The 22,647-nt window shown below is 44.7% G+C and overlaps 1 protein-coding gene across 10 annotated transcripts in view; it reads right to left on the reverse strand.

The window, feature by feature from the left end:
• Positions 1-395: 395 nt before the first annotated feature.
• Sorbs1 (sorbin and SH3 domain containing 1) overlaps positions 396-22,647 on the reverse strand; it is a 135,142-nt gene continuing 112,890 nt past the window's right edge. For 7 of the 10 annotated variants that reach the window (XM_038334285.1, XM_038334267.1, XM_038334315.1 and 4 more), the window contains 4 exons: positions 5,408-5,466; positions 4,585-4,617; positions 2,372-2,478; positions 396-508 (listed from right to left, as the gene is read on the reverse strand). In XM_038334285.1, coding sequence (XP_038190213.1) covers positions 441-508; positions 2,372-2,478; positions 4,585-4,617; positions 5,408-5,466 — 267 coding nt within the window. In that variant the 3' untranslated portion in view covers positions 396-440. Of the gene's footprint in view, positions 509-2,371; positions 2,479-3,428; positions 3,435-4,584; positions 4,618-5,407; positions 5,467-6,142; positions 6,203-22,647 lie in introns of all 10 variants that reach the window. The other 3 variants (XM_038334290.1, XM_038334239.1, XM_038334276.1) reach the window with 3 other exon arrangements.

Below are 22,647 nucleotides of genomic sequence, written 5' to 3' on the forward strand. Positions count from 1 at the left end.
CTCAGCAACCCAGACTGGCTTCCAGCAGCTCTGGGGTTCTGCTGGCTCTGGGACAGCCAGGGATAGAGGCAGGCATGGTCAGTGATGCTCAGGCTGGGCCTGTGGCACATGGCTAGGAATTGAGTTATCTGCCCCAGGGGGAGTGGGCGAAGACTAAGCACAGTTTTGGCTAATGCTGCCCATGGACACTACTCCAGATCAGATTACCCAAACAGTGGGGGAGCAGCTCCCAAAGCAGCCACGTAAATACTACTTTCCTCAAGCACACAGTCAAGCCCTGATACACAGTGGGTTTTTAACACACTTCTTTGTTCCTCTCCTTGAATTCTTTACCAACTGCATTGAATTTCCTGCTGACTCAATATTTAAATAAAGAGACCAGTTCATGAATGATGCTTCGTCCTCTGAGAAAAATAATCTCTGTGATTTTTTCAGTCTTCTTACAGATATAAAGGTTTTACATAGTTGCCCGGAAAAGTACCAAACTGCCTCGTCCTTCTTGAAGTGCCTGCAAGAAACATAACAAGGAAACAAAAACAGACGCAAAATGAGAAGACACGCTGAGTTCAGAGAGAATTCTGGACATTCTGCACAGTCCCTCGGTAACAATACCACACAGTGGTTTCCACAGCTACCTCATTTGGGCTACAAAATGAGGAAGCAGGGTTGGGAGAGAGGGCAAGCAAGATACACTTTTCAGATGGAGGGACCCAGACTTTAAGTAATACTTCTCAGGTCCCTGAGCTTCACCAATGTTGGAGGCTGAATCTGAACGCAAGTCTTCTGATGCCCACACCAACCCCACTGGTCTTCCCAACACTCTGTGTTCACTGACTAAATGTGTACTCGGCTGTGCAAGGAAGATATTCATCCCAATGTATTCCAGTCAACCAGGGCGCCTGCCTTCCTGGGAGAACTGCTGTCCCTTCCCTATGGGTTGGAAATGGAAGCACTCCTAGAGGAACTTAGCAGCAACCCCCTTCTCAACCTCTCCCTCTTTCTCTCAGCCCCCCCTCCCGCCCCCGCCACACACTTTTGGAGACACAGTCTTGTGGTACAGCTCAAACTTGCCTAGAATACGACATTCTCCTGCCTCAGCCTCATTCTTTAGGAGGACATCCACACACAGTAACTAAGGATTGTGCTTCCAAATACTTAGAATGAAAACAATGTAAAATATACCACTAACATTGTTAATGTGTTCAAAAGATAATATCTGAATACTTCAGGCTCATAAAACATCAGAACTGATTTTATGTGTTCCTCTTTATTTTTTCAGTGTGACCTTTCTAAAAATTTTAAATTTTACACTTGGCATGCCTACCGCTACTGTGAAACTGTAATATGCCTCTGGCTAACTGATAAGACTCTCTTTTGTAAAGAACCCCACAGGGAAGCCTGACTTCTGGAGGACAAAGAACTCTCTAGGAAGTGGTCCTGTCCTCCAACCTGTCTTCCTGAAGCTTCATGTTCTGACCACTTCAGTCCCAACACTGTTTTAGGAAGCTTCTTCTGGGGAGCTCAGACAAGGTCTGGTGTTAGAAAGGAGGAGACTAATGCCCAGAGTAAACCAGTGGCTCCCGCTCTACTGACCACCCAACAGACAGGATGCATGCTGGGAAGTAACGGGCAGTCTGGCATTTGCTATCAGAGAGACCGGCCCCTCACGATTTGAATTTGTCAAGAGAAGCTCATTTTTATCTTGCAGGGGTCCTTGTAAGAGAAGGCAGTGAAAGCACAGTCAGCACACTGGGTTTGCAGTGGAATCTCTGTGGATGTCGGCCTTTCTCTCCCTTTCCTGAAAAGGTAAATCTTTTATTGTTCTCCCCCCCCCACCCCCGTGTGTGTGTGGTCTGTGGTTCTAGGGAACAAACCCGGGACCCCATGCTTTGAGCAAATGTTCTACCCCACTGAGCTTTATGCCCTTTTTTATTATTTGAGCTGATTGGTTTTGTTCAAGTTATTAAAAGCCTAGAGTAAATAAAAGGGTGTTAGGACCATCCATACATGTGCTTCATGGTGGAGACCTAGTCTTAGTCAGATGTTTCTTATGTTTTTTATATTGTTTCTTAAGAGCTTTAAAAATACAGTCTGTGAATGCTAAACATATACACAATAGAAATACAAACTGAACCCAATTAATAGCAATGATGAATTTGACACCCGCAGCCTGTGTCACAGACACCAGCCTAGCTGGGCTTTAGGTTCCACTCAGTAACATTCATACTGCCCTGAGAATGAGAGACCCAGCATTCCTACAGGGGCTGAGAGATTGCTCTCTGTGCAAAGAGGACTGCTTTTTGGCATGTCCCACCATCTCTCACCCTTCCCTCCATACCCCACTAGGAAAAAAGGATGACGGGGATCTTACCAACAAACCATCCGTCGTCACATTTTTCCATGACGTCAACAATATCTCCATCTCGGAGTTCTAACTCATCATCGTTCTGCGGCACATAGCTATACAGTGCTTGGTAGCTACATCGACAAATCAGAAAGAGGACCAGTGAGTGGCTCGGTTGCTGGCAGGATTTAATGACCATTTATGAATCCCAGTACTGTGAACCCAACATTTACATCACATTTCCCGTTGGATGATAAAAACATTGTACTGATTATTTCTCTAGCAGTTTAGCATTTGAAAAATTAAGACTGAGAAGGGTGGGGAGTTACTGAATATCACGAATTAATCATTAATCTCAGTTTTCTTTCATCACAATGGCAGACCTTTATTGTCTTCATCCCTCTCTGTCCCCTTTACTGCCTTTAAAGTTAACCACACCCTTTTTGATGATAGGGTGATATAGGTAAATTATTAAGAATAATTGGCAGTTATTTAGCTCCATGAGCATTAAATTCTGGTCGTATACATTAGAAAACAAAAGGGAATTGTAAAACCAGGTTACAGACATAGGCAGGTGGGAAGATGTTTTAAATGGCTCATGTCTGTGATCTGAGCATGTAGGAGGTTGGGGCAGGAAGACTGTCATTGAGTCCATGCACACTCTGTGCTACATGCTGAGCTCCTGGCCTACAGAGTGAGACCTTGTCTTAAAAACAAAATAATAATAACAACAACAACTAAAATAATATAGCACATTCCCATTGTCACGCTGTTTAATGAAACCTTCTTGAGTGTTTCAAACTATAGGGCTCCTTTTCAGGAGACCCCAAAAGCTTTCTAATTCTGCTCCACCCCAACGATAGCCGCAGATAAGGTTTTTATTGACTTGCTCTTTGGCCTAGGACATCTGGCTTGCGCTGCTCTGTGTCCTGACAACAGTAAAGCTTGTTGTGAAACTGACATCAGCTTCAGCACCAAGGGCCAGCTTTGTTCTCGCTCATCCCCCAGCAAATGCTTCCAGGGCCTCTCATGGGCACCAACGCCACAGCTCACTATTCATCGATTCCAAACGTCCCAGTAGCACCAGAATCTTGTAAACAGGCCTGTCTAATGCCATTTCCAGTAATGTCTGTGAGTCCCAATGTGGGGGAAGAGCGACTAGAAACAAGCCTGCGGCAGTGTCTTCCAGAACCGAGAGGCTTGCGCTGAGTGACACACCCTAGGTCACCTGCTTCCACTACCTGTCCCCGGCTGTTGAGACTTTGGTGGAAGGACCTGGCTGCCACCAGGTGAGGAATTAAAAGATGGAGGCAGATCTCCAGTGGGTAAGTGAACACCTTTCCTACGTTTCTGTCTTTATTTCCTACCTAACCTGGACTCCTACAGCTAGCTGTCTACTGCATACCCGCACTACCATCTTACACTGACCGTCCCCTGAATTTCCACCACGGTCACTTTGCTAGTCCATGTTCTGGAAAATAACTGTTTGTTTGTAGACAAACAGTGGAGATAGAAAATCTCTACCCTTGTGGCCTTGGTCCCACTTAGCCCTAATGTCCCCAGCAGCTCAGAAACCCTCCAGCTGAGATTCTCTGCTGGTTCTGGCACCCCACTCTCAACAGAGTGCTTCAGATTCTTGTCCCCACTCTCCAAGATGGAAACCTGATGTGACTAGACCTTAATCTTCCTCCTTGCCAGACCAGAGTCTGTCCCTGCGTGCTGTCCTGCCCCTGTTACCGTGTGCAAGGACCCTGTCTCCTGTCCAGGCTGAAGCCTCTTCTCCCACTTACAGCTTCTTACTTGTATCTTTCAGTTTTCTCACCTCTTTCTTTGACACAAATATGCCTAAGACTCTGCCCTGTCTCCAGTGTCCCTTGGTCTCCAGTTCCCCACCCCATGCATGTCAAACTTCCTCTTCAGCCTTTCTAATGGAACATTCCCTATTGTTATACAGTCGCCAGATGCTATGGGCTCTGCCCTATGAAAGGGAGCATTCCTAAGCCTAAGCCTGTTCCTGCTGCCCTTTCTTGTTCTCCTTCACCGTCGATCACTCTTTACCCTGGCTCTCGGTTGGTCATCTTATAAATTTCCAAGCTTACAAAAAGCTCACTCTGTTCTAGCTAAGACCACCATGACCAACTTCATACCTCCTAACCAGCACCCCTGTCCCTTGTTTCTGAATCCCATCCTCCTTCTGTTGCCAGATTTATCTCCCTAGAATAAACATGATCGATACACACCTCACTTTAAAACCTTCAGCGGCTTCCTGGTGTCTGGAAAAGAAAATCCAAACCGATTTCAGCTGCAATCTAGAATCTGGTCCCACCCTAACATCCTAACTTTCATCTCTATCCTCACCTCCATGAACCCTCTGCGAGCCACACAGGCCTCCTTCAGGCTCTCCCAACACAGTCCGTCCACTCTACGTCTTTTACTCAGAGCTGGGCTCAAATTACTTTTCTTCTTCTATGAACAGAATTTTCTCCCATGTATAAACCATAGGGTGTATCCAATAATTTTTTTGGATGAATGAGTAAATAAATCAACACTGTTCATTCATTTCAGCTCAGAATTAACTGTTCCTTTTTCTCTGTTCTCCATAGCATTGATATTGAAACTCATTAGCACAACTCTCATTTCCCCTTGTATGGTCATTAATTCTTTTTTTTTTTTTTTTTTTTTTTTAAGGTTTTGAGAGACAGGGTTTCTCTGTAGCTTTGGAACTTGTCCTGGAACTAGCTCTTGTAGAGCAGGCTGGCCTCAAACTCCAGAGATTCGCCTGCTTCTGCCTCCCCAGTGCTGGGATTAAAGGCGTGCGCCACCACCGCCCGGCATGGTCATTAATTCTTTACCCATCTCTCTCCCAGTTGCTCATGACCTCTTTCATTCACCTACCACCTGTCTTCATTGGCTGACAGGAAATATGGCCTTCCCTAGAAATCCCCAAAGAGGCGGGAATCAATTCGCTCATTTCCCCCAAACAGCTGCTACGGAATCAGCCAATCATTTTCCAAAGCAGAGAGTCCAACAACATAAGAACCAAAGTTCTCAGACTGTACTTACAAATCCTGTGAGGGCTGACTCCTGTCTGGGGTGACTCTCCGCTGCTGGGCTTGAGGTTGCTGAGAAACGATTAAAGATGATTTACCGTCAGAGGGGAGTACCTTGTGATGGAAGTCAAGGGGATGAGAGACAGTGCTGCAGTAATGAACAGATTTCTCGGCAATGTTTATGATCTCATTGCAAACCGCTTCCTGTGAGGTGGCCCCGCGATATCCAGAAACCCCCATAAAACAGTCAATGTGGGGACACACACAAAAAAAAAAAAAAAAGAGAAAGGAAGAGATGTGACATTCCAGACGAAGCACGTAAGTCCAGGGAGAAAAACAAAGTTGAAGATCCAGGTTAAAAAAAACAACAACAGAGATTCCAGTAGTGGAGTGCAGGAGGGATCCAGGTAAGCATGGAAAGACAGGTAAGACAGAGGAATTCGGCATTTAGTATGACTGTTTCTAGGGAAGAGCAGCACAAAAGCCTCTCATTAGTGAGGAACTGCTACAGCTGGAATAATCTCAGGCTAGAAATCCAGGAATGGATCCCCCAGTCATGCACTAACCATTATTGAATCCCACCTGCAGACAGGGTGTGACTGTCTCTAAATCCCTGGCTCTACTACATCAGTGGTGGGCTCTTGAAAACCACAGCGGGATGTTTACCAGGCGTTACTCTGGTCTACACGCTGCAGTCAGTTAGGGTTCTCTTTAGGAAAGCCACAGTCTTATTCAACAGGCATCTTACCACATAGTTCTTTTCAGATTCTGTGAGATCAGGTCCTGCGCTCAATGAATGATGAGAAGGCTGTGATCACCAAGCAAATCATAAGGGAGACATTTTAGCAGATGTCACATTGGAAAGGATTCAAAATAAAAGCGTGAGCAAATACACGTACCACACCACCACATTCAGATGACACCAGGTATGTGTGGCCCGTGGCCACTGAGTTTCCATGACAACGTGGCAGATGCACAGGAGAAAATGCAGATGTACAGAGTTAGAAGCAAGCATCCAGCAATGAGATGGGAAATGGGACACAGGAGGTGAGAAGGACAACAGGGTCCTCAGACTGGCAGGAGAGACACGGAGAAGGGCTGCCTTTAAGAACAGACCTGCTGCCCCCCCCCCCCCCCCCACTTTGCACCCTTTGATCTTAGTGAACACGTTTCAAGGGAGGTGCTGCTGTGTCAAAGGTGGATTTGGATTTTGGGTGATGGGGGGACAATGGTCAGGACCGTGAGGGAACCATGCGGACCCACATTGGGGCATTCACAAGGACGACACTACTACTGAGACAGCCCTGTGTAACAGATGAAGTCTCAAACAAGATCATATGCCTCCAAAGAATCTGCACATGACACAGTCAGCTGAGCTATGGAATGAGTTCCAGCTTGTTTCTAGATGCAGAGCAAAGTGTCATCACCAGCCCAGGTGACACGTGTTGCTACGGAATTGAGGCCATGCAGACATTTCTTTGAAGCTGGACTCTCACAAGGGGGTCAAGCCTCTGTTGGAAGACAGTTTGGAAACACTTTCTCCAGAGAGGGTTCAATTCTAAGCTCTAGGAAGTCTCTCTGGATAAACACTTGGAAGTCCACCTCTGGAGCTGCCCTCCGGGTAACGTTTAATAACCACAACAGCTGACTGCAGCCCCACAATCTTTCAGAAGGGCCCTCCGAAATCTTCTGTGCAGCACACACTTGCTTCAGAGAGACAGTGGGGTCACACGGGACATGCAGCGGTCTTCTGGCCTCGGCCTCTCTCCTGCCTGACCTCTTCCACCTTCATACCGCCATCCTCCCCTATCCTTACCAGGTGTGCCAAATGACACAGTCACCCGTGACTGCACCCCCAAACCAGCGGACAGCAGGCTGTGCTAACCATACTGCTCTCTAGAAAAGCACGCTCAGAGAGGAGTAGGGCAGCCCAGCCTCAGGACCACAGCTGCTCTTTCGGTTCTACCACACGGCCCCTCTCGCTCATCTCCGCCGTAGATGTCTTCACCCTGCCGCGCGCCCAGCAGAAGGACGGCTACACCAGGCATCACTCTCTGACACTTGGTGTTGTTTGTTTTAGCGTCAGGTTTGTTTTTTAGCTTTATTTACTTTTATGGTATGCGTATGGGTGTTTTCCCTGCATGTATGTCTGTTTACCATGTACATTGGATGGACAGGGAAGCCAGAAAAGGTCATCAGATTTCCTTGGAATTGGAGTTAGAGACAGCTGTTAGCCATGATCTGGGTGCTGGCAACTGAGTCAAGGTCCTTTGGAAGAGCAGTCAGTGCTCTTAACTGCCGAGTCATCTTTCTGCCCCCCCCCCCCCGCTTGAAGTTGAAGCCCTTCAACTTCTCTAAAACCCTTCCTAGCCTCAACCATTCAAACCTCCCCCTTGGACTCTACTCCGGCAGCACAGAAAGGGAAGACAAAATTGCAGGGCCCTTCATGCTGCTCCTTTGATGTCTAGGGACCTGCTGGCCTTTGCCAGGGGCTGGAGTTGACATTGTGCTTCATTCACCATGCCCCTGCCTCTGCGCCAAGGCTTCCCAGTCACAGGAAAGGAATGGACATTTCCAAACACTTGCTTTGTGGGCATTCAGAACAATGATACTAACTCTGGGCGTCTTGTGTGGGATGATACTGATAGATTGTGACTTGACAGAAGCTTTTTCAAGCGAGCACCGTCCAACCGCAGAAATGACTGTCTGAGAGACAGGCAGCATCGTCTCCATGAGCTAGTCAGGGTGCTGATGAGCAGTCTGCCTAAAATCCCGCTGGATGTTGGTCTCTCCCAGGACCCTACTGAAGCACAGACTCTTGACTTTGTTATCTGGCTGTGCCAGGCACTGGCCACTGCTAGCTGTTGGTGCTGATCATTCTGGTTCTCAGCCTGATTTTGCAAAGCAAGGTTGCAGAGGACCTCAAATGAGATTCTCTGGCCTTGGTGTGACAAGACTGGTTTGGGTCACACCTCATGAAAAACAAAAGTTCTCATTAAAACCAAAAGTCAAAACTCCTATTAGTGGCCTGATAACCTAGTAGACTCCCATTAGTGACGTAGACAACTCTTGGGATGGTGGCCACAGCTTAGAAAAGCCCCTAGCATCTTTCGGTCAGCCCAGTCCCAAAGCTGTAGCTGGAATCAATCACCTGGCCAACAGTGCTGCTCCAAAGAGGATCTGGGAACCGGACGCGAATGGAGCTGCTCGTTTATAGACACATAATGGTCCAACAGCTCACACCTCACTTCTTACCTTTACTAACTTTTGACTAGGAGGGAATTTTACAACCCAGTGAAGACTGGGGCCTTATACAAAGGCTGTGAACACAAAAGCTGAACCCCTGTATGGCTCACTTCCCACCCCCTCATTCAGGCTGAGAAGGCTGACATTACCTTATCAGCACCCAAATTCTACCTCTTCTCAAAATGGACACTGACCTCTCTTCCCGCATGCTTCACTCTAGATGTGTAGAGCGGTCTGGACACCATAAAAGACAGCATCTGACAGTAACCCAAGGAACCATGGTACGAGAGGGCTATCAGTATGCCGGTTAACAGCTCCTCTCGTCTCTAGCCATACCCAAAGCAGAGCATAGTCACCATCCGAGCTTTAACATCCAGAGAGTAGAGACAACCCCATTCCTGAGAGGTAGGGAGGACAGGGCTCCCCACTTAGTTTTGGATAAATGAAGGAAGTAGTTAAGGTAAACACGATCGGGCTTGGTTTCCCTGTTTAGATTTAATGAAGCATCTCACACAGCTGGAATGTAAACCACTGGTGAGAGAGGGAGCTCCCACGGAGCTGGAAACCACTGATACCCATTACCTGGACCAGCCCTTCACTTGGAAAGCTGTTTACCCTCTGAGGACCTTATCCCCCTCTAGGTCAAGGTCGTACCTTTCCTGTTCCACCTCCCACTGTCTAACACTTGCCGGCTTTGCAGTTCCTCCTCAGCCTGGGCTGTCAGTGAGGCACTAACAGTCACAAGTGGCTGTGAGCGCAGGAGACGCAGTGTGAAGGGAAAATGCTACGAATGCAGAAGTAGACACTGGCTTCCAAAAATCTTCTGAACATACTGGGTTAAAGGGTATATGCTATTAAAACTAACTCGTTCACTGCGTTTCACGATGGCTGCTAGGAAATCTTCGACTGCATATGTGCTTCACATTCCCTCTGCTGGCAGCGCCCTCCCTCAGGACGTCAGTCTGACCTTCCTTAAGCCTAAGAGTAGACACATGTTCTCATCAGGACCCAGCCGGTGCTAAGAATAAAGAGAGCATTAGCTCATGCTATGTACATCTTGGATTCTGAAGTCACATTCCGGCTTTCCATCTGCTTGGAAAAACAGCAACCAGCCCAACGTGCAAGGTGTGTGCGTGCACACATTCAAGCAAGCACACACTGCGCTCCCTTCACCTCCTCACCAAGCATAAGCAGGAACTAGCTGCTGATCCAGAAACTGCTTTCTCTGGACTCCCACAAGCTGCCTCCTAGCTAGGGTGCTCTTTCCGTTTTCCCCAAGAATATTGGGTGTGGCCTTGCTCTGCTTCCCTGTTGTGTGTCTTTAGCTGGTAGTCTGTCAGAAACCTGACCTTAGCTTCCCTGGAGCTGATAATCCCCTCTGGACCCAGAAAGCACCTGGTGCTCAGGCAGTTACTTAGCATCCTGTTCCAGCTCTGGGGTGTGTGCCAAAGACTAAAGTCCAAAATAAGCTACACACACGCTAGAGAACCCTGAAGGAACCGATGGGAGAGACACGCATCCGCTGTGTGGCCTGGGTCTCCACACGAACATTAGGAACCTGCTGTTCTGTTGACCGGCCACTGGACCTGAGTCTCTGAGATGGCATCGCTCTGTTGTGCCCTGTGTCTCCTCAGATTCCACCCTATATTATGTACCTACACTGGCCTCCTAATGGGACAGTAAACAACCTGAGCTCCCAGACACTGACCATCTTCTGAGTAAAGACTTCAAATTCCAAAATAAAACAATAGGGCTGTGCATGATTCATAGTGTTATTTTTGGCCCTAGCTCTGTGATTGGGGTGTGCCCATTGTATCAATTAATAATTAGGAATGGGCAGCACTGGCATGCTCAAAAGAGGCAGCCCTTTTATTAGATCACAGCCTCCAGACATAGATCAAGAGCTCACGTCTGTAAATGCGGGAGGTGAGGTGTTGACCAAGGAATGCGACTCATTGGAACATGGGACACTCTGTCAGCAGAGTGGGGAGGTGAAGGGGAAGCCTAGCCCAAAACCTTGTTTTGTAAGGCGTGTCCCCCTTGGTCTGAAGGCGTGTCCCCCTTGGTCTAAAGGCGTGTCCCTCTTAGGCGTGTCCCTCTTAGGCGTGTCCCCCTTAGGCTAATATTGACTTATAAAATCTTGCGGGCCTGCGGCCTGCCTGCTCTTTGTTTTCCTGCCCTCCTCGCTGGAACCTTGGATTTGTAAGTTCCCTTTCCTTTCCTTTATTAAAACTGAATTATATATATTAAAGCTTGTCTGGTGAATCATAACTGCCGATCAACCACGCACCTTCATTTGGCGTCCAACTAGGGCATTTGGGAGCCTTCAGCTCCAGTTCCCACACTGCGTGGCAGGGATTCGGCCTTGGGCTCTTGATTGCTTCAGAGCAGTTTCCCAGACTAGCCTGTCCCAGCCCCGCTTGTACGGAGCAAAGGACGTGTGTGTGTGCGCGGGTGACTCAGTCCGAGCTCGCTAACCCCTCAGGTAGCACCAGTCCCGGCTGAGTTCGGCCTGGGCCCTGACCTGCCGGAGACTAGCGGTTACTGCCTGAGTCCCAACATTCGAGCTCCGCTGGTACTGCAGACTCGGTTTGGCCGAGCGGTTATTGCCCTAGCGACCTACTGGCAGGGAACGGTCATTTCAGGTAAAATTTCTTTTGATTAAAAAAAAAAAAAAAAAAAAATGTCTGACCATATCACCGTTGAAAGCTTCTGCAGTCTATTTAATTGTACTATGGTAGAAATATTACAGGATACATATGATATTCCCATAACTTGGATGTTTATAGGGCTTGCAATTTTTCTCGTATTTGGTTTCTCCCTTACATGGTTTGAAAATAGAAAAATGATAAAGTCCTTACAGAATGAAACCAGGATTCTTAGGACAGAGGTTGAATGCTTAAGAAAGGGCACAACTGTTTTGAGTGACAACTTTAAGTCGGTCGAGGTATTTGCAAAAACAATTCAGACTGACACCAAGAAAGAGTTTGAAGGTCTCAAGGAAGGGAATAGGGCTTTGTCTGATATGACTCGGTCAAATGAGCAAAATTTAGAAAAACTACAGTCTGATATTAAGGAGAGACTCATTGCTGCGGAGGAGAGAACAGCTGATTTGGATCGTAAACTTCAGTCCCTGTCTGAAACATTATCAGAGAGAATTAAAACTGCTGAATGTGAAAATCGGACTTTGACTAAAGGATATGACAGATTGGCTGACAGATTGTCAATACAAGAAGGCACAATTCATGCCATGAAAATTCTATCCAAGGATGAGATACTAACTCTACTGGACAAACTTCATGTTTTGGAATCCTCCATGAAGGCCTTGGAGCATAATTCTGGACAGGAGATCCAGGCCTTACAGAAGGGAATAGTAAGCAGATTAGAAAAGATTGAGGAAATTATAGAACAGGAGCAAACGGTACAAAGGCGAAATTTAACTCCGTCAATGAGTAAAACTCTCCGGGATAATTTCCATAAAGTTCTACCTGCCTTTCCAATAGTAACGTCAGAAAAGGTGACTGGTTCCAAAAACCCTAAAGTCATCAAGGAATATACATGGGAACCCGTCCGTATGAATGATCTCAAAGAAATTAAACAAGCCATTATGAACTTTGGGCTACATTCGTCCTTTGTTAGAGAGATGCTCAAAACTTGGTCTATAAGCAATAAGGCAACGCCCCATGATTGGGTACAATTAGTATCAGCTGTTCTAGAGAGTGGGTCACAATTAAATTGGAAATGCATGTTCAGACAAGAGGCTAAACTTTTAGAACAGCAGGAAAGAGCAAAGGGAATTGAGATCTCCCTAGATCAAATTCTAGGTGAAGGACTTTTCTCCGATCCTCTGGAACAAGCGAATTATGATGAACACACCTTATCCATATGTACTACAGCAGCCTTAAAGGCTTGGGACAGGGTTCAAGACCCAGGACAGAGACTGGAATCATATATCAGAGTTAAACAGGGTCAGAGAGAACCCTTTAGTGATTTTTTACAAAGGCTAACTAAAGCTGTACAGATAGGGATATCTGACCCAGAAGCAAGACGTATAATAATTGAATCTTTGGCTTATGAGAATGCCAATGTGGAGTGTAAAAGGATCCTGGGGCCTTTAAAGATGAGATCAGCGCCCTTGGACGAATGGGTCTTACATACAATGAATGTTGAATCATTTGACTATGGCACTGAAGCATGGGTCGAAGAAGCAATTTCTAATGCAAAAAGGAGACATCAAGTTACCAAATGTTTTAACTGTGGCAAGATGGGACATATTAAAAGGAATTGCAGACAACGGATTTTCAGAAATAATAATAATAATAATAACAATAATAATAATAATAATAACAATAATAATAATAATAATAATAATGCCTCTTCTAGAAATAACAGACATAGGAGGACTCAGCCTTCAGGTATATGTAGGAGATGTGGAAAAGGCAGACACTGGACAAATGAGTGCAGGTCAACAAGAGATAGACAAGGCAACCTGTTGCCACTGGGAAACTCAATGGGGGGCCTCTCGCAGGCCCCCATGGCGAATGTGGTCCAGTCATTTCCGGTTACTGCCGAGAACATGCCTCGTCAAGAAAATTAGAAAGCCCCATGCCTGCTGTTAAAAGCAAAAATGGCCTGAAAGATGAGTTACGTGTATTTTGGCAGACTTTTATAAATGAACAAAGACCAAAGTTAAGAGTATGTGTAAATGGCGTTTTTATTACTGGCCTACTGGACACAGGTGCGGATGTAAGTATCATTACTCCAGAATCTTGGCATCCGTATTGGCCTCTTCAGGATGTAAATGTTCAGTTCCTGGGAATTGGAACCCTATCTCAAGTAAAGCAGAGCACGAGATGGGTTGAATGCATAGGGCCAGAAGGACAAATAGGAAAATTAAGGCCATATGTAGCCAATATTGCAGTGAATTTATGGGGCCGTGACCTGTTGCAGCAATGGAATACCCAAATTAACATTCCTGCTGCTTCTAGAGCCTCTATCACCGAGGGAAATATTAAAAGATATTACAGAAGGCGGAAACCAGCTGTTCGGGCTGTACAAGAATGCAAAGCAATTGATGGCCCTTCAGAGATACGAACAGCACTGCCTCTAAAATGGTTGACTGAGAAACCAATATGGACAAAGCAATGGCCATTAGCTGAGGAAAAGTTGCAGGCTTTAGAACAGCTGGTACAAGAGCAATTAGATGCTCGACATATAGAAGAATCTACCAGCCCTTGGAATTCTCCTGTATTTGTTGTTAAGAAAAAATCTGGTAAGTGGAGAATGGTGACAGATCTTAGGGCTATCAATAAGGTTATTCAACCTATGGGCTCTCTGCAATCTGGAATTCCTCTGCCATCTTTATTACCAAAAGGATGGCCTCTCATAGTAATTGATTTAAAGGATTGTTTCTTCACTATACCTTTACAAGAAAAAGACAGAGAAAAGTTTGCCTTCACAGTGCCTACTTATAATAACTCTCAACCTACAAGGAGATACCAGTGGACCGTCCTCCCACAGGGCATGTTGAACTCTCCCACCCTGTGCCAATATTTTGTAAATCAACCATTGCAAATAATACGCAAGCAATTTCCCAAGTCTATAATCTATCATTACATGGATGATATTCTGTTATCTGATTCAAACATGGCTACTTTAGAAAGACTGTTTGAAGAAGTAAAAATACTTTTACCTAAATGGGGATTGCAGATTGCTCCTGAAAAAATTCAGAGAGGAGATTCTGTTAATTATCTAGGTTATAAAATAGGTTTACAAAAAATTAAGACACAAAAAGCACAAATTAGGAGAGATCGGTTACGGACTCTCAATGACTTTCAAAGGTTGTTAGGAGACATTTCCAGCTTACGACCAGCTGTTGGCATAACACCTGATATGATAATTCATTTAAATAAAACCTTGGATGGTGAAAAAGACTTAAACAGTCCCAGAGAATTAACAGCTGAAGCAGAAAAGGAGCTGAGAATGATTGCAGGAGAAATTACAAGAGACACATGTGGACAGGGTGAATCCAGAGCTCAGTTGTATTCTCGTCATATTGCCTTCCAAAATTTCTCCTACAGGAATTTTAATGCAGAGAGATGATATTATCTTAGAATGGATCTTTTTACCACATAAACCAAGTAAGAAAATAAAAACTTATGTGGAAAAAGTCTCTGAATTAATTATAAAAGGCAAATTGAGACTTCGTCAACTAGCAGGCATAGACCCAGCAGAAATTATAGTTCCTTTCACTGCTGATGAACTAAAAAAATTGTGGGAAGATAACGAACCATGGCAAAGAGCTTGCTGCTAATTTTTTGGGAGAAATCAATAACAACTATCCGAAAAGCAAGAGGCTTAACTTTATAAAGAGAACTTCTTGGATTCTCCCCCGAATCATCCGTGATGCTCCAATAACTGGAGCACGTACATTTTATACTGATGCTAATAAATCAGGGAAAGCAGGTTACAAATCAGAAGATTTGAGTAAGGTGGAACAAAGCCCTTATGATTCTGTCCAGAAGGCAGAATTATATGCCATTCTTATGGTGGTAAGGGATTTTAAAGAACCGCTTAATATAGTTACTGATTCACAATATGCAGAAAGAGTAATCTTACATATTGAAACTGCTGAATTTATACCTGATGATACAGAACTAACCTCATTGTTTATCCAGGTACAAGACATGATCAGGAACAGGCTTTGCCCTATGTATATAACACACATCCGATCTCATACGGGTCTGCCAGGTCCTCTAGCAAAAGGTAATGCAGAAATTGATCAATTGTTGATTGGTAGTGTGCTGCAGGCCTCTGAATTTCATAAAAAACATCATGTCAATAGCAAAGGCTTGAAGAAAGAATTTTCTATTACATGGCAACAAGCTAAGGAAATTGTAAAGAAATGCCCTACTTGCTCTTTTTATAACCAAACACCACTGCCTGCAGGGGCTAATCCAAAGGGCACTCAAAGGAATGAAATCTGGCAGATGGATGTGTTTCACTTTGCAGAATTTGGCAAATTAAAATATGTACACCACACCATTGACACTTATTCAGGTTTTCAATGGGCAACTGCTTTAAGCTCAGAAAAAGCTGATTCAGTAATCACTCATTTATTAGAAGTTATGGCCATCATGGGTATACCTACACAAATAAAGACGGATAATGGTCCAGCTTATGTTTCTAGGAAAATGAAACAGTTTTTTGCTTATTACAATATTAAGCATGTTACAGGTATACCATACAATCCTACAGGTCAAGCAGTCATAGAAAGATCAAATAGAACTATAAAGGACATGTTAAACAAACAGAAAGGGGTGGAAAATACCCCTAGAAATAGGTTACATAGTGCTTTATTAACCTTGAATTTTCTCAACGCTAATGAGAAGGGGACAACGGCTGCAGAAAGACATTGGATAATGGAAAAGTCTGCTGAATTAAATCAACCAGTTTATTTCAAGGATGTGCTGACCTCGCAGTGGAAGCCAGGAGATGTGCTGCGTTGGGGAAGGGGTTTTGCTCTTGTCTCCACAGGAGAGGAAAAATTGTGGATACCGTCAAAATTAATAAAGGTTCGGTTTGAAGAGAAGAAGCCCCTTGGAAAAGAAAAATAATTCATTCACAAGGATGATGATCATACTGATGGTAAGAAAAGCATATAGGTTGGGGGCAGGGTTCTTTTCTTATCTCCACAGGAAACCACTCATCTTCAAAGAACTTAAGGGACCCTGGATATTTAAATACTGATGCATGGACACTAGTTACAACCTAATATGGATCAACACAGAACCCGAATATGTTTAGTAAGTATAAAACATTTTTTTACATATATACTGTGCCTTTATTTATATGTATATAGAGCTGGTTTTGGAGTTGGACTATGGCTCAGTCCTTCTTCAATTCCAAGCCTGTTTATAAGAGATATCTCAGAGTTTCTGTCTCAGGTCAGGAGCCATGAAATGGGACAGAATAATAATAGTAATAATAATAATAATAATAATAATAATAATAATGATGATAATGATGATGATGATGATACTTGATAAACTTTCTTTGCCTTTCCTCATATCTGTCTGTCTTTATTATACCTTCCATCGAATATATATGTCTGTATATGTCTTTGTAGATAATGTTTACCTTTCCTGTAACAAACAACAAATTTTCCTTCAGTAATCTTTGAAGTTTCCAGGATGAAGATGGGGCCCCACAACATCAATTTCACCTGGTTACTATGACGTCATGTTTTTAATAGCGCTAAAATTAGACCTTTTTTTTGGTTTTTTTTTTTTTTTTGATACCAACTACACAAGACAGTTTCAAATGGTGTACAATTTTGACAACACTCTGGCCAGACCTCCTCAAAACACTCAGAGGCTAGTTACAATTTCCTCGACCAAATGTTATTCTGGGAATTTTACCATCATTTGCTTTCATGGAACCCCCTGAGAAGAACGTCGCCCCCATGTCAGCTAGAAGCAATCTTAGAGGACGACGCCCCCTCTCCCAACAGAGTTTGCCCTCTGGTTTAGGGACATCATTTAGTAGATGGTATAGGGTTGAGGGGATGGGGGAGGTATTATATGGACTCAGGGGTGTTTATGAAAAAAAAAAAGGGGGGGGAGATTACCTGGTTTGATGGGATGATTAGTATTTGTGAATTATTGTTATTAGAAAATTGCATTGGTGTTGATTCTTGTATATTGAACATTGTATGTGAGTATGCTTCTACCTCTATTGTATGAGAGTATGCTTCTACCTCTGTTTAAAACAATTGTTATATTGAGATATTTATCATATTGCAATGTACATTTCTACCTCTGATATTATTTGTATAATGACATTGTTTACGTTTGGGGATATTGTCCTCATTTATTGCACAGTTGTTTTTCAGGTTTTTTAGATACATAGAAATTATATTTAGTATAGATAGTATAATCTTCGACCTCTTTGAAGAGCTGTAGAACATGGCCTTTAATCTAACCTAGAGTTTGGTACTTATGAGACACAATCACTCCTGGCAACACCACTCTACTCCCGAGAGAATGTTGAGCACCAAAGACACTCCACTGGGAGCTTGTCTTCTTCTTGGCAGAAGTGGCCTTTAGGCAAAGAAAAAGCCCATACCTCGCCACTGACAAAGTTTCAGAGTATCCGTAAATGGATAAAAACAGGATTGTCTTATCTTGCCAAGACAGGGTTGGACAGTTCTACAAAAAGTTCCTTGCCTTTGAAAAATGTTATGTCAGTTGTGTTAGGCCTTAGCCAAAGTTGGTTGCCTCAACATTGCAAAACGAAACTTTGGGTGACTGCCCAGGTAGTTAGTTGTCTCTGTCATTTGTTGCACATTTTGGAAGTTTCTTGTTTGTACTTCCTGGTTGCTTAAGTAATATTACTTCCCTTCTCAGATCTTTGATGGGGTTGAAGATTAGATAATTGTAGTTACCCTCTACATTATTTAGACTCCTTGAAATAGAATGCTTAGTAAAACTTTTGTTATATGTTTCTTCTTAATATTGTTTGTAATTTTATATTTATTATTTGTTCCTATTGAATATAGTTGTATTTGGTTTGGTTCTGTCTTATTTAGACAAAAGGGGGAGATGAAGGGGAAGCCTAGCCCAAAACCTTGTTTTGTAAGGCGTGTCCCCCTTGGTCTGAAGGCGTGTCCCCCTTGGTCTAAAGGCGTGTCCCTCTTAGGCGTGTCCCTCTTAGGCGTGTCCCCCTTAGGCTAATATTGACTTATAAAATCTTGCGGGCCTGCGGCCTGCCTGCTCTTTGTTTTCCTGCCCTCCTCGCTGGAACCTTGGATTTGTAAGTTCCCTTTCCTTTCCTTTATTAAAACTGAATTATATATATTAAAGCTTGTCTGGTGAATCATAACTGCCGATCAACCACGCACCTTCAGGGAGGCCTGCAAGACTCAAGCTCCTGGGTTTCTGTCCCAGGAAACCTCCAGAGAACCAGCCAAGAGGCTTCTGGCTTCACGGAGTTCTCCTACAACATCACACGAGAAAAAGATGGTAATTTCACTATAAATTGACAATTTATAGCTAACTATTGACAATTACTGGGGCTCCTCACGACTTAGACAATCTCCTTGCAGACTACCCATGGGACAGCACACCGACTTCCTGGAATTTGAATCTGTTTCTAAGGCCCAGCAGTACTCAGTCTTCTCACGCCAAACTTAGTCTACCTTCCCCATTTCTGTCATATTAGGGGAGATGGCAGGTGTATAGCTCAGGTGTGAGGAACTGGAAGGCACTCCCAGAGCACCTCATGCCTTTTCCTTCACTACACAAGAGAATAGAGGGAGGGATTAATGTGCCAAGTACAAATCCCATGTTTTCTAATTTTTTTTAATTAAAATTACATGGTGTATATGTGAAAGAGGGCAACTGTCGAGAGCCAGTTCTCTTTCCACCCCATGGTCCTGGGGATCGAACTCAGCTTATCGGGCTGAGTGAGTCAAAGTAAAACATTTCCCATCTTTGTGTGGTGTGTGTGCGTATGTGTGTGTGAAAGCATGATCTTAATATTTCTAACTGCCCTTTGATCTTATAAGTCACATCTTGAGTTTCCTGTCCGTTTCTGATTTCCATTCTCCAGCCAGGCCCCTGCCTTTGTTCTTAGCCTTCTGGGGACTGACTCAGTTCCCAGTGGTTACCATTGCACATCTTTCTGTCTCCAGCTAAGTTGGTACTCTACTTTCTATAATCCTCCCGCCTCTACTTCCTGAGTTCTGGGATCACAGGGATGTGGGGATTGATTTAGAGATTCGATGAGGTTTTTCACAAACATCAAGCACTCTTATTCACAAATCCAGATTCCAGTCACCAAACTGCTTCTCGCGTGGGGATGGCCGAGATTTCCCACATGACCTCTACCTTGACTTTCTAGACTGGTTGTTCTACGTGGTATTAGCCAAAATTACGCTGAATAGAATTCAAGAACATGCCAGTTAAGGCTGAGCTGCTGGGTGTTTTGTGTGTATATCTAGGTGTGTTTTTGTTCAGTCGACAAAGTTGTCACTCAAAAACCAATAAAAGCCAAGTGTTTCCCGGTGGTGAAGCTCTACAGATCTATAATGAAGCCCAGACTTAACATTTTATACGTTCTTTCTCATTTCAACTGAAATTCACTTGGGATCCCATCACAGAATACCAGCTGAAAGGAAGTTCAGTTCCCACGCCTGCATCTTTTGTTTATGGACAAGGAAATCACTGGGAAGGAGATGTGACTCATCCACAGACACTCAGCCGACTGATGGCAGAGCCAGAACCAGAGCCTGGAGACCAATGCTCTTCCCTGCTTTCCCTGAAGTCCCTGGCACTGATTTATCCCTTCTGTTGTTCAGAGACAACAAACTTAAAACATAAGTAGCCAGCCCAAAGAGAAAACATTCTGACAGTATAAACGACCGAGACGTCAGAGCACCTTCCACAGGGTTCACACATCGGACAGTTGCGGTGGGGGCAGGTGACCCAGGGTAAGGAAAGCAGCAGAGCAGGGACTGACTGGCAATGGTCAGGGGACAGCGAGGAAGATGGCTCTGTGCCATGGCAAATGCTGGAGGCACAGACAGACGTAGGTCAAGCTATGGCCCCAGTCTCCTTGGAGAGATCCCACTCATCTATTACCTGTAGGTACACCTAAAGCTTGCTGAACCTAGGAACCTACCCTTCTTTATATATACTTTGTACTTCCCACCTCTGGGCCTTTGGCCATCAATCAATCATCATTCCACTGTATCTATGGGAAAACTCCCTATTCTTTAAAGCCCACAACCAATGCTGCTTACCATCACCTGGCTCCTCCTACGCTCATTATGTCTTCCCATCTCGAGCAGGGCTGACTCCACAGTTAACAGCATAAACTCTTCTAGTTCTGCTCAACTATTTTTTAATCTGTTCTTTCATTTAACGAATATTAACTGAGCACAATCCCTATGAGGGCATTTGAGCAACGGCATGCTCACAGGGACACAGGCCTGCAAGGGCATTTGAGCAACGGCATGCTCACAGGGATAAGGCTCAGTGCTCTTTAGCCAGTTTTGCAGAGGTAGCCAGGAAAGCTTCCTAGGAAAGGTAGGGTCTATAGGAAGCTGAGAAGGACAAGCAGGAACACATCCAGGTACTAAAGCTGGGGAGACTTTGGAAGATGAGGCTGCCTTGTTGTCTAAACGGTCATTTCACTAGGGAGCCTTCCAAGCCTGGGAGGAGAGACTTCCCTGAGAGGATGTCTGCAGTGATGACCAAGGCTTTCGGCTCCCGTGGCACTCAGCACACTGCTGGATATTAGACAGTTAAAGAAAGAGTAAATGACTACAACACCTTGGACTGCCTTTTCACTTAACGCTCTGTTTACTGGTCAGAAGCTCAGTCAAGTCCCTTAGCCCAATAAAAGTACAAACGGAACCCAGGGCTCATTAAGGGGAAGAACGGCTGGCAAGTTTCTTGATATTGGAATGTATTTACCCAAACAAGTGACACAGCCTGAGGTCATGTCCTGACAGGGCCACCAGAGAACAGATGGTGAAGCCAGTCCTTTCCATCTTTAGTATGCCTGTGAGTCAAACAGGCCCCAAGAGGATGGAGTCTCTTATGAAGGACCCATCCCCAGATCTGCCTTACGTGAAGTAAGAGGCTAAAAAGAACGTGTGTACACGACTGCCCTTCCAGAGTCCATCAGTTCTCAAAAGGAGCCAACCAGACCATAGCTCCCACACACCCAGAGGGAAAGGGCTTGTGCCAGGAATGCAGGAGGAAGGGAGGGAGCAGGAACACCTGGTGTCCAGAGACTCGCCAGGAAGGGAGAACCAGCCCTCAACAAGCCTGGCCAACACAATCTCTGGTGTTGCTGGCGACTCCATTCCTGCCCTTGGTAGGAAGCAGGAAGTGTGCAACCTGAACCTTACTGGTGCTTCAGGACTGTGCGCACTTCCCGTACACACTGAGTCCTGGATCGGGTTGCAGTGATGACTCAGCCCTGGCAACCAGGAGGGCTCCACACACCTTAGGTTGATCTGGGACCCACTCCTCTGTCAGACATTTCATTCTTCCTACCAGTGACTTCGCAACCTCTTCAGTGAGCTAGTTGTTTCTCTGAATCAGACAGACACTTTTCTTTAGAGTACACAGCTCAGGAACACCTGTCCCAGAGCCCTGTGCTTACTAAGAGATGGGACGACCATGTACAGCAGCCACAGCAGGAAGCCCTTGTCCAACAGAGACTGACCATATGCCAAGTACCTATTGATGGCCACTATTTTATTAATCATCATAACAGCCCTTCCAGGAAGGGATGGACTGTCTCCTTCTATCCCTACTTTACACACGAGCAGCTATGACGGGGCAGGGTAGGGGTGCAGTGTTTGTTAACTTTCTGTAGTCTAAGCCCAGTCCATATAAGCCAGTGCACACTTGATTACCCTTGGTGATCTCCACACCAGACACACCAGCACATGGAGGTCTGACCTAGTATGTCTTATGCCTCTGTGTTCCCATTACTGGTCTAGTGACAAACTATGTCTGCCACTGTCACTGGGTATGGACTCCACAGGAAAGGGATTTTAACAACCTCTGGACCCTACCAATAAACCATACAATTCAAGCAAACAGCGCCACAAGGGGAAACAGGACTGAAGGTATGAGGGAGCAGCACAGTCGACTGTAGGTACTATATACAACAGACGCTCAACAGCTTGCAGACAGCTTCAGGACAGCACTTAAGTCTATTGAGGGTCTATAATGCCCAGTCTTAGGTCACCTAAGACAGTAGTTCTCTCTTCTTTTTACAAGTTCTTGTGCTTAACACCTGTATGCATTATTTAGGGAGGTTATCTTCATTTCAGAAGTCAGAAACTGAGTCTCTAAGAGGGTGAATAATTTCCATAATGGCAATTAGATGAAGCTGGTACTCAAATCTGGTTACTATGGAAATGTTGTTCAAAGTCCTTGACTCTCTGGGCACTAAAGAACATAGGCAAAAATGGATAATGATCTG

The sequence above is a fragment of the Arvicola amphibius genome, chromosome 1 (genome assembly GCF_903992535.2).
Source record: "Arvicola amphibius chromosome 1, mArvAmp1.2, whole genome shotgun sequence".
NCBI classification, from domain to species: domain Eukaryota; kingdom Metazoa; phylum Chordata; class Mammalia; order Rodentia; family Cricetidae; genus Arvicola; species Arvicola amphibius.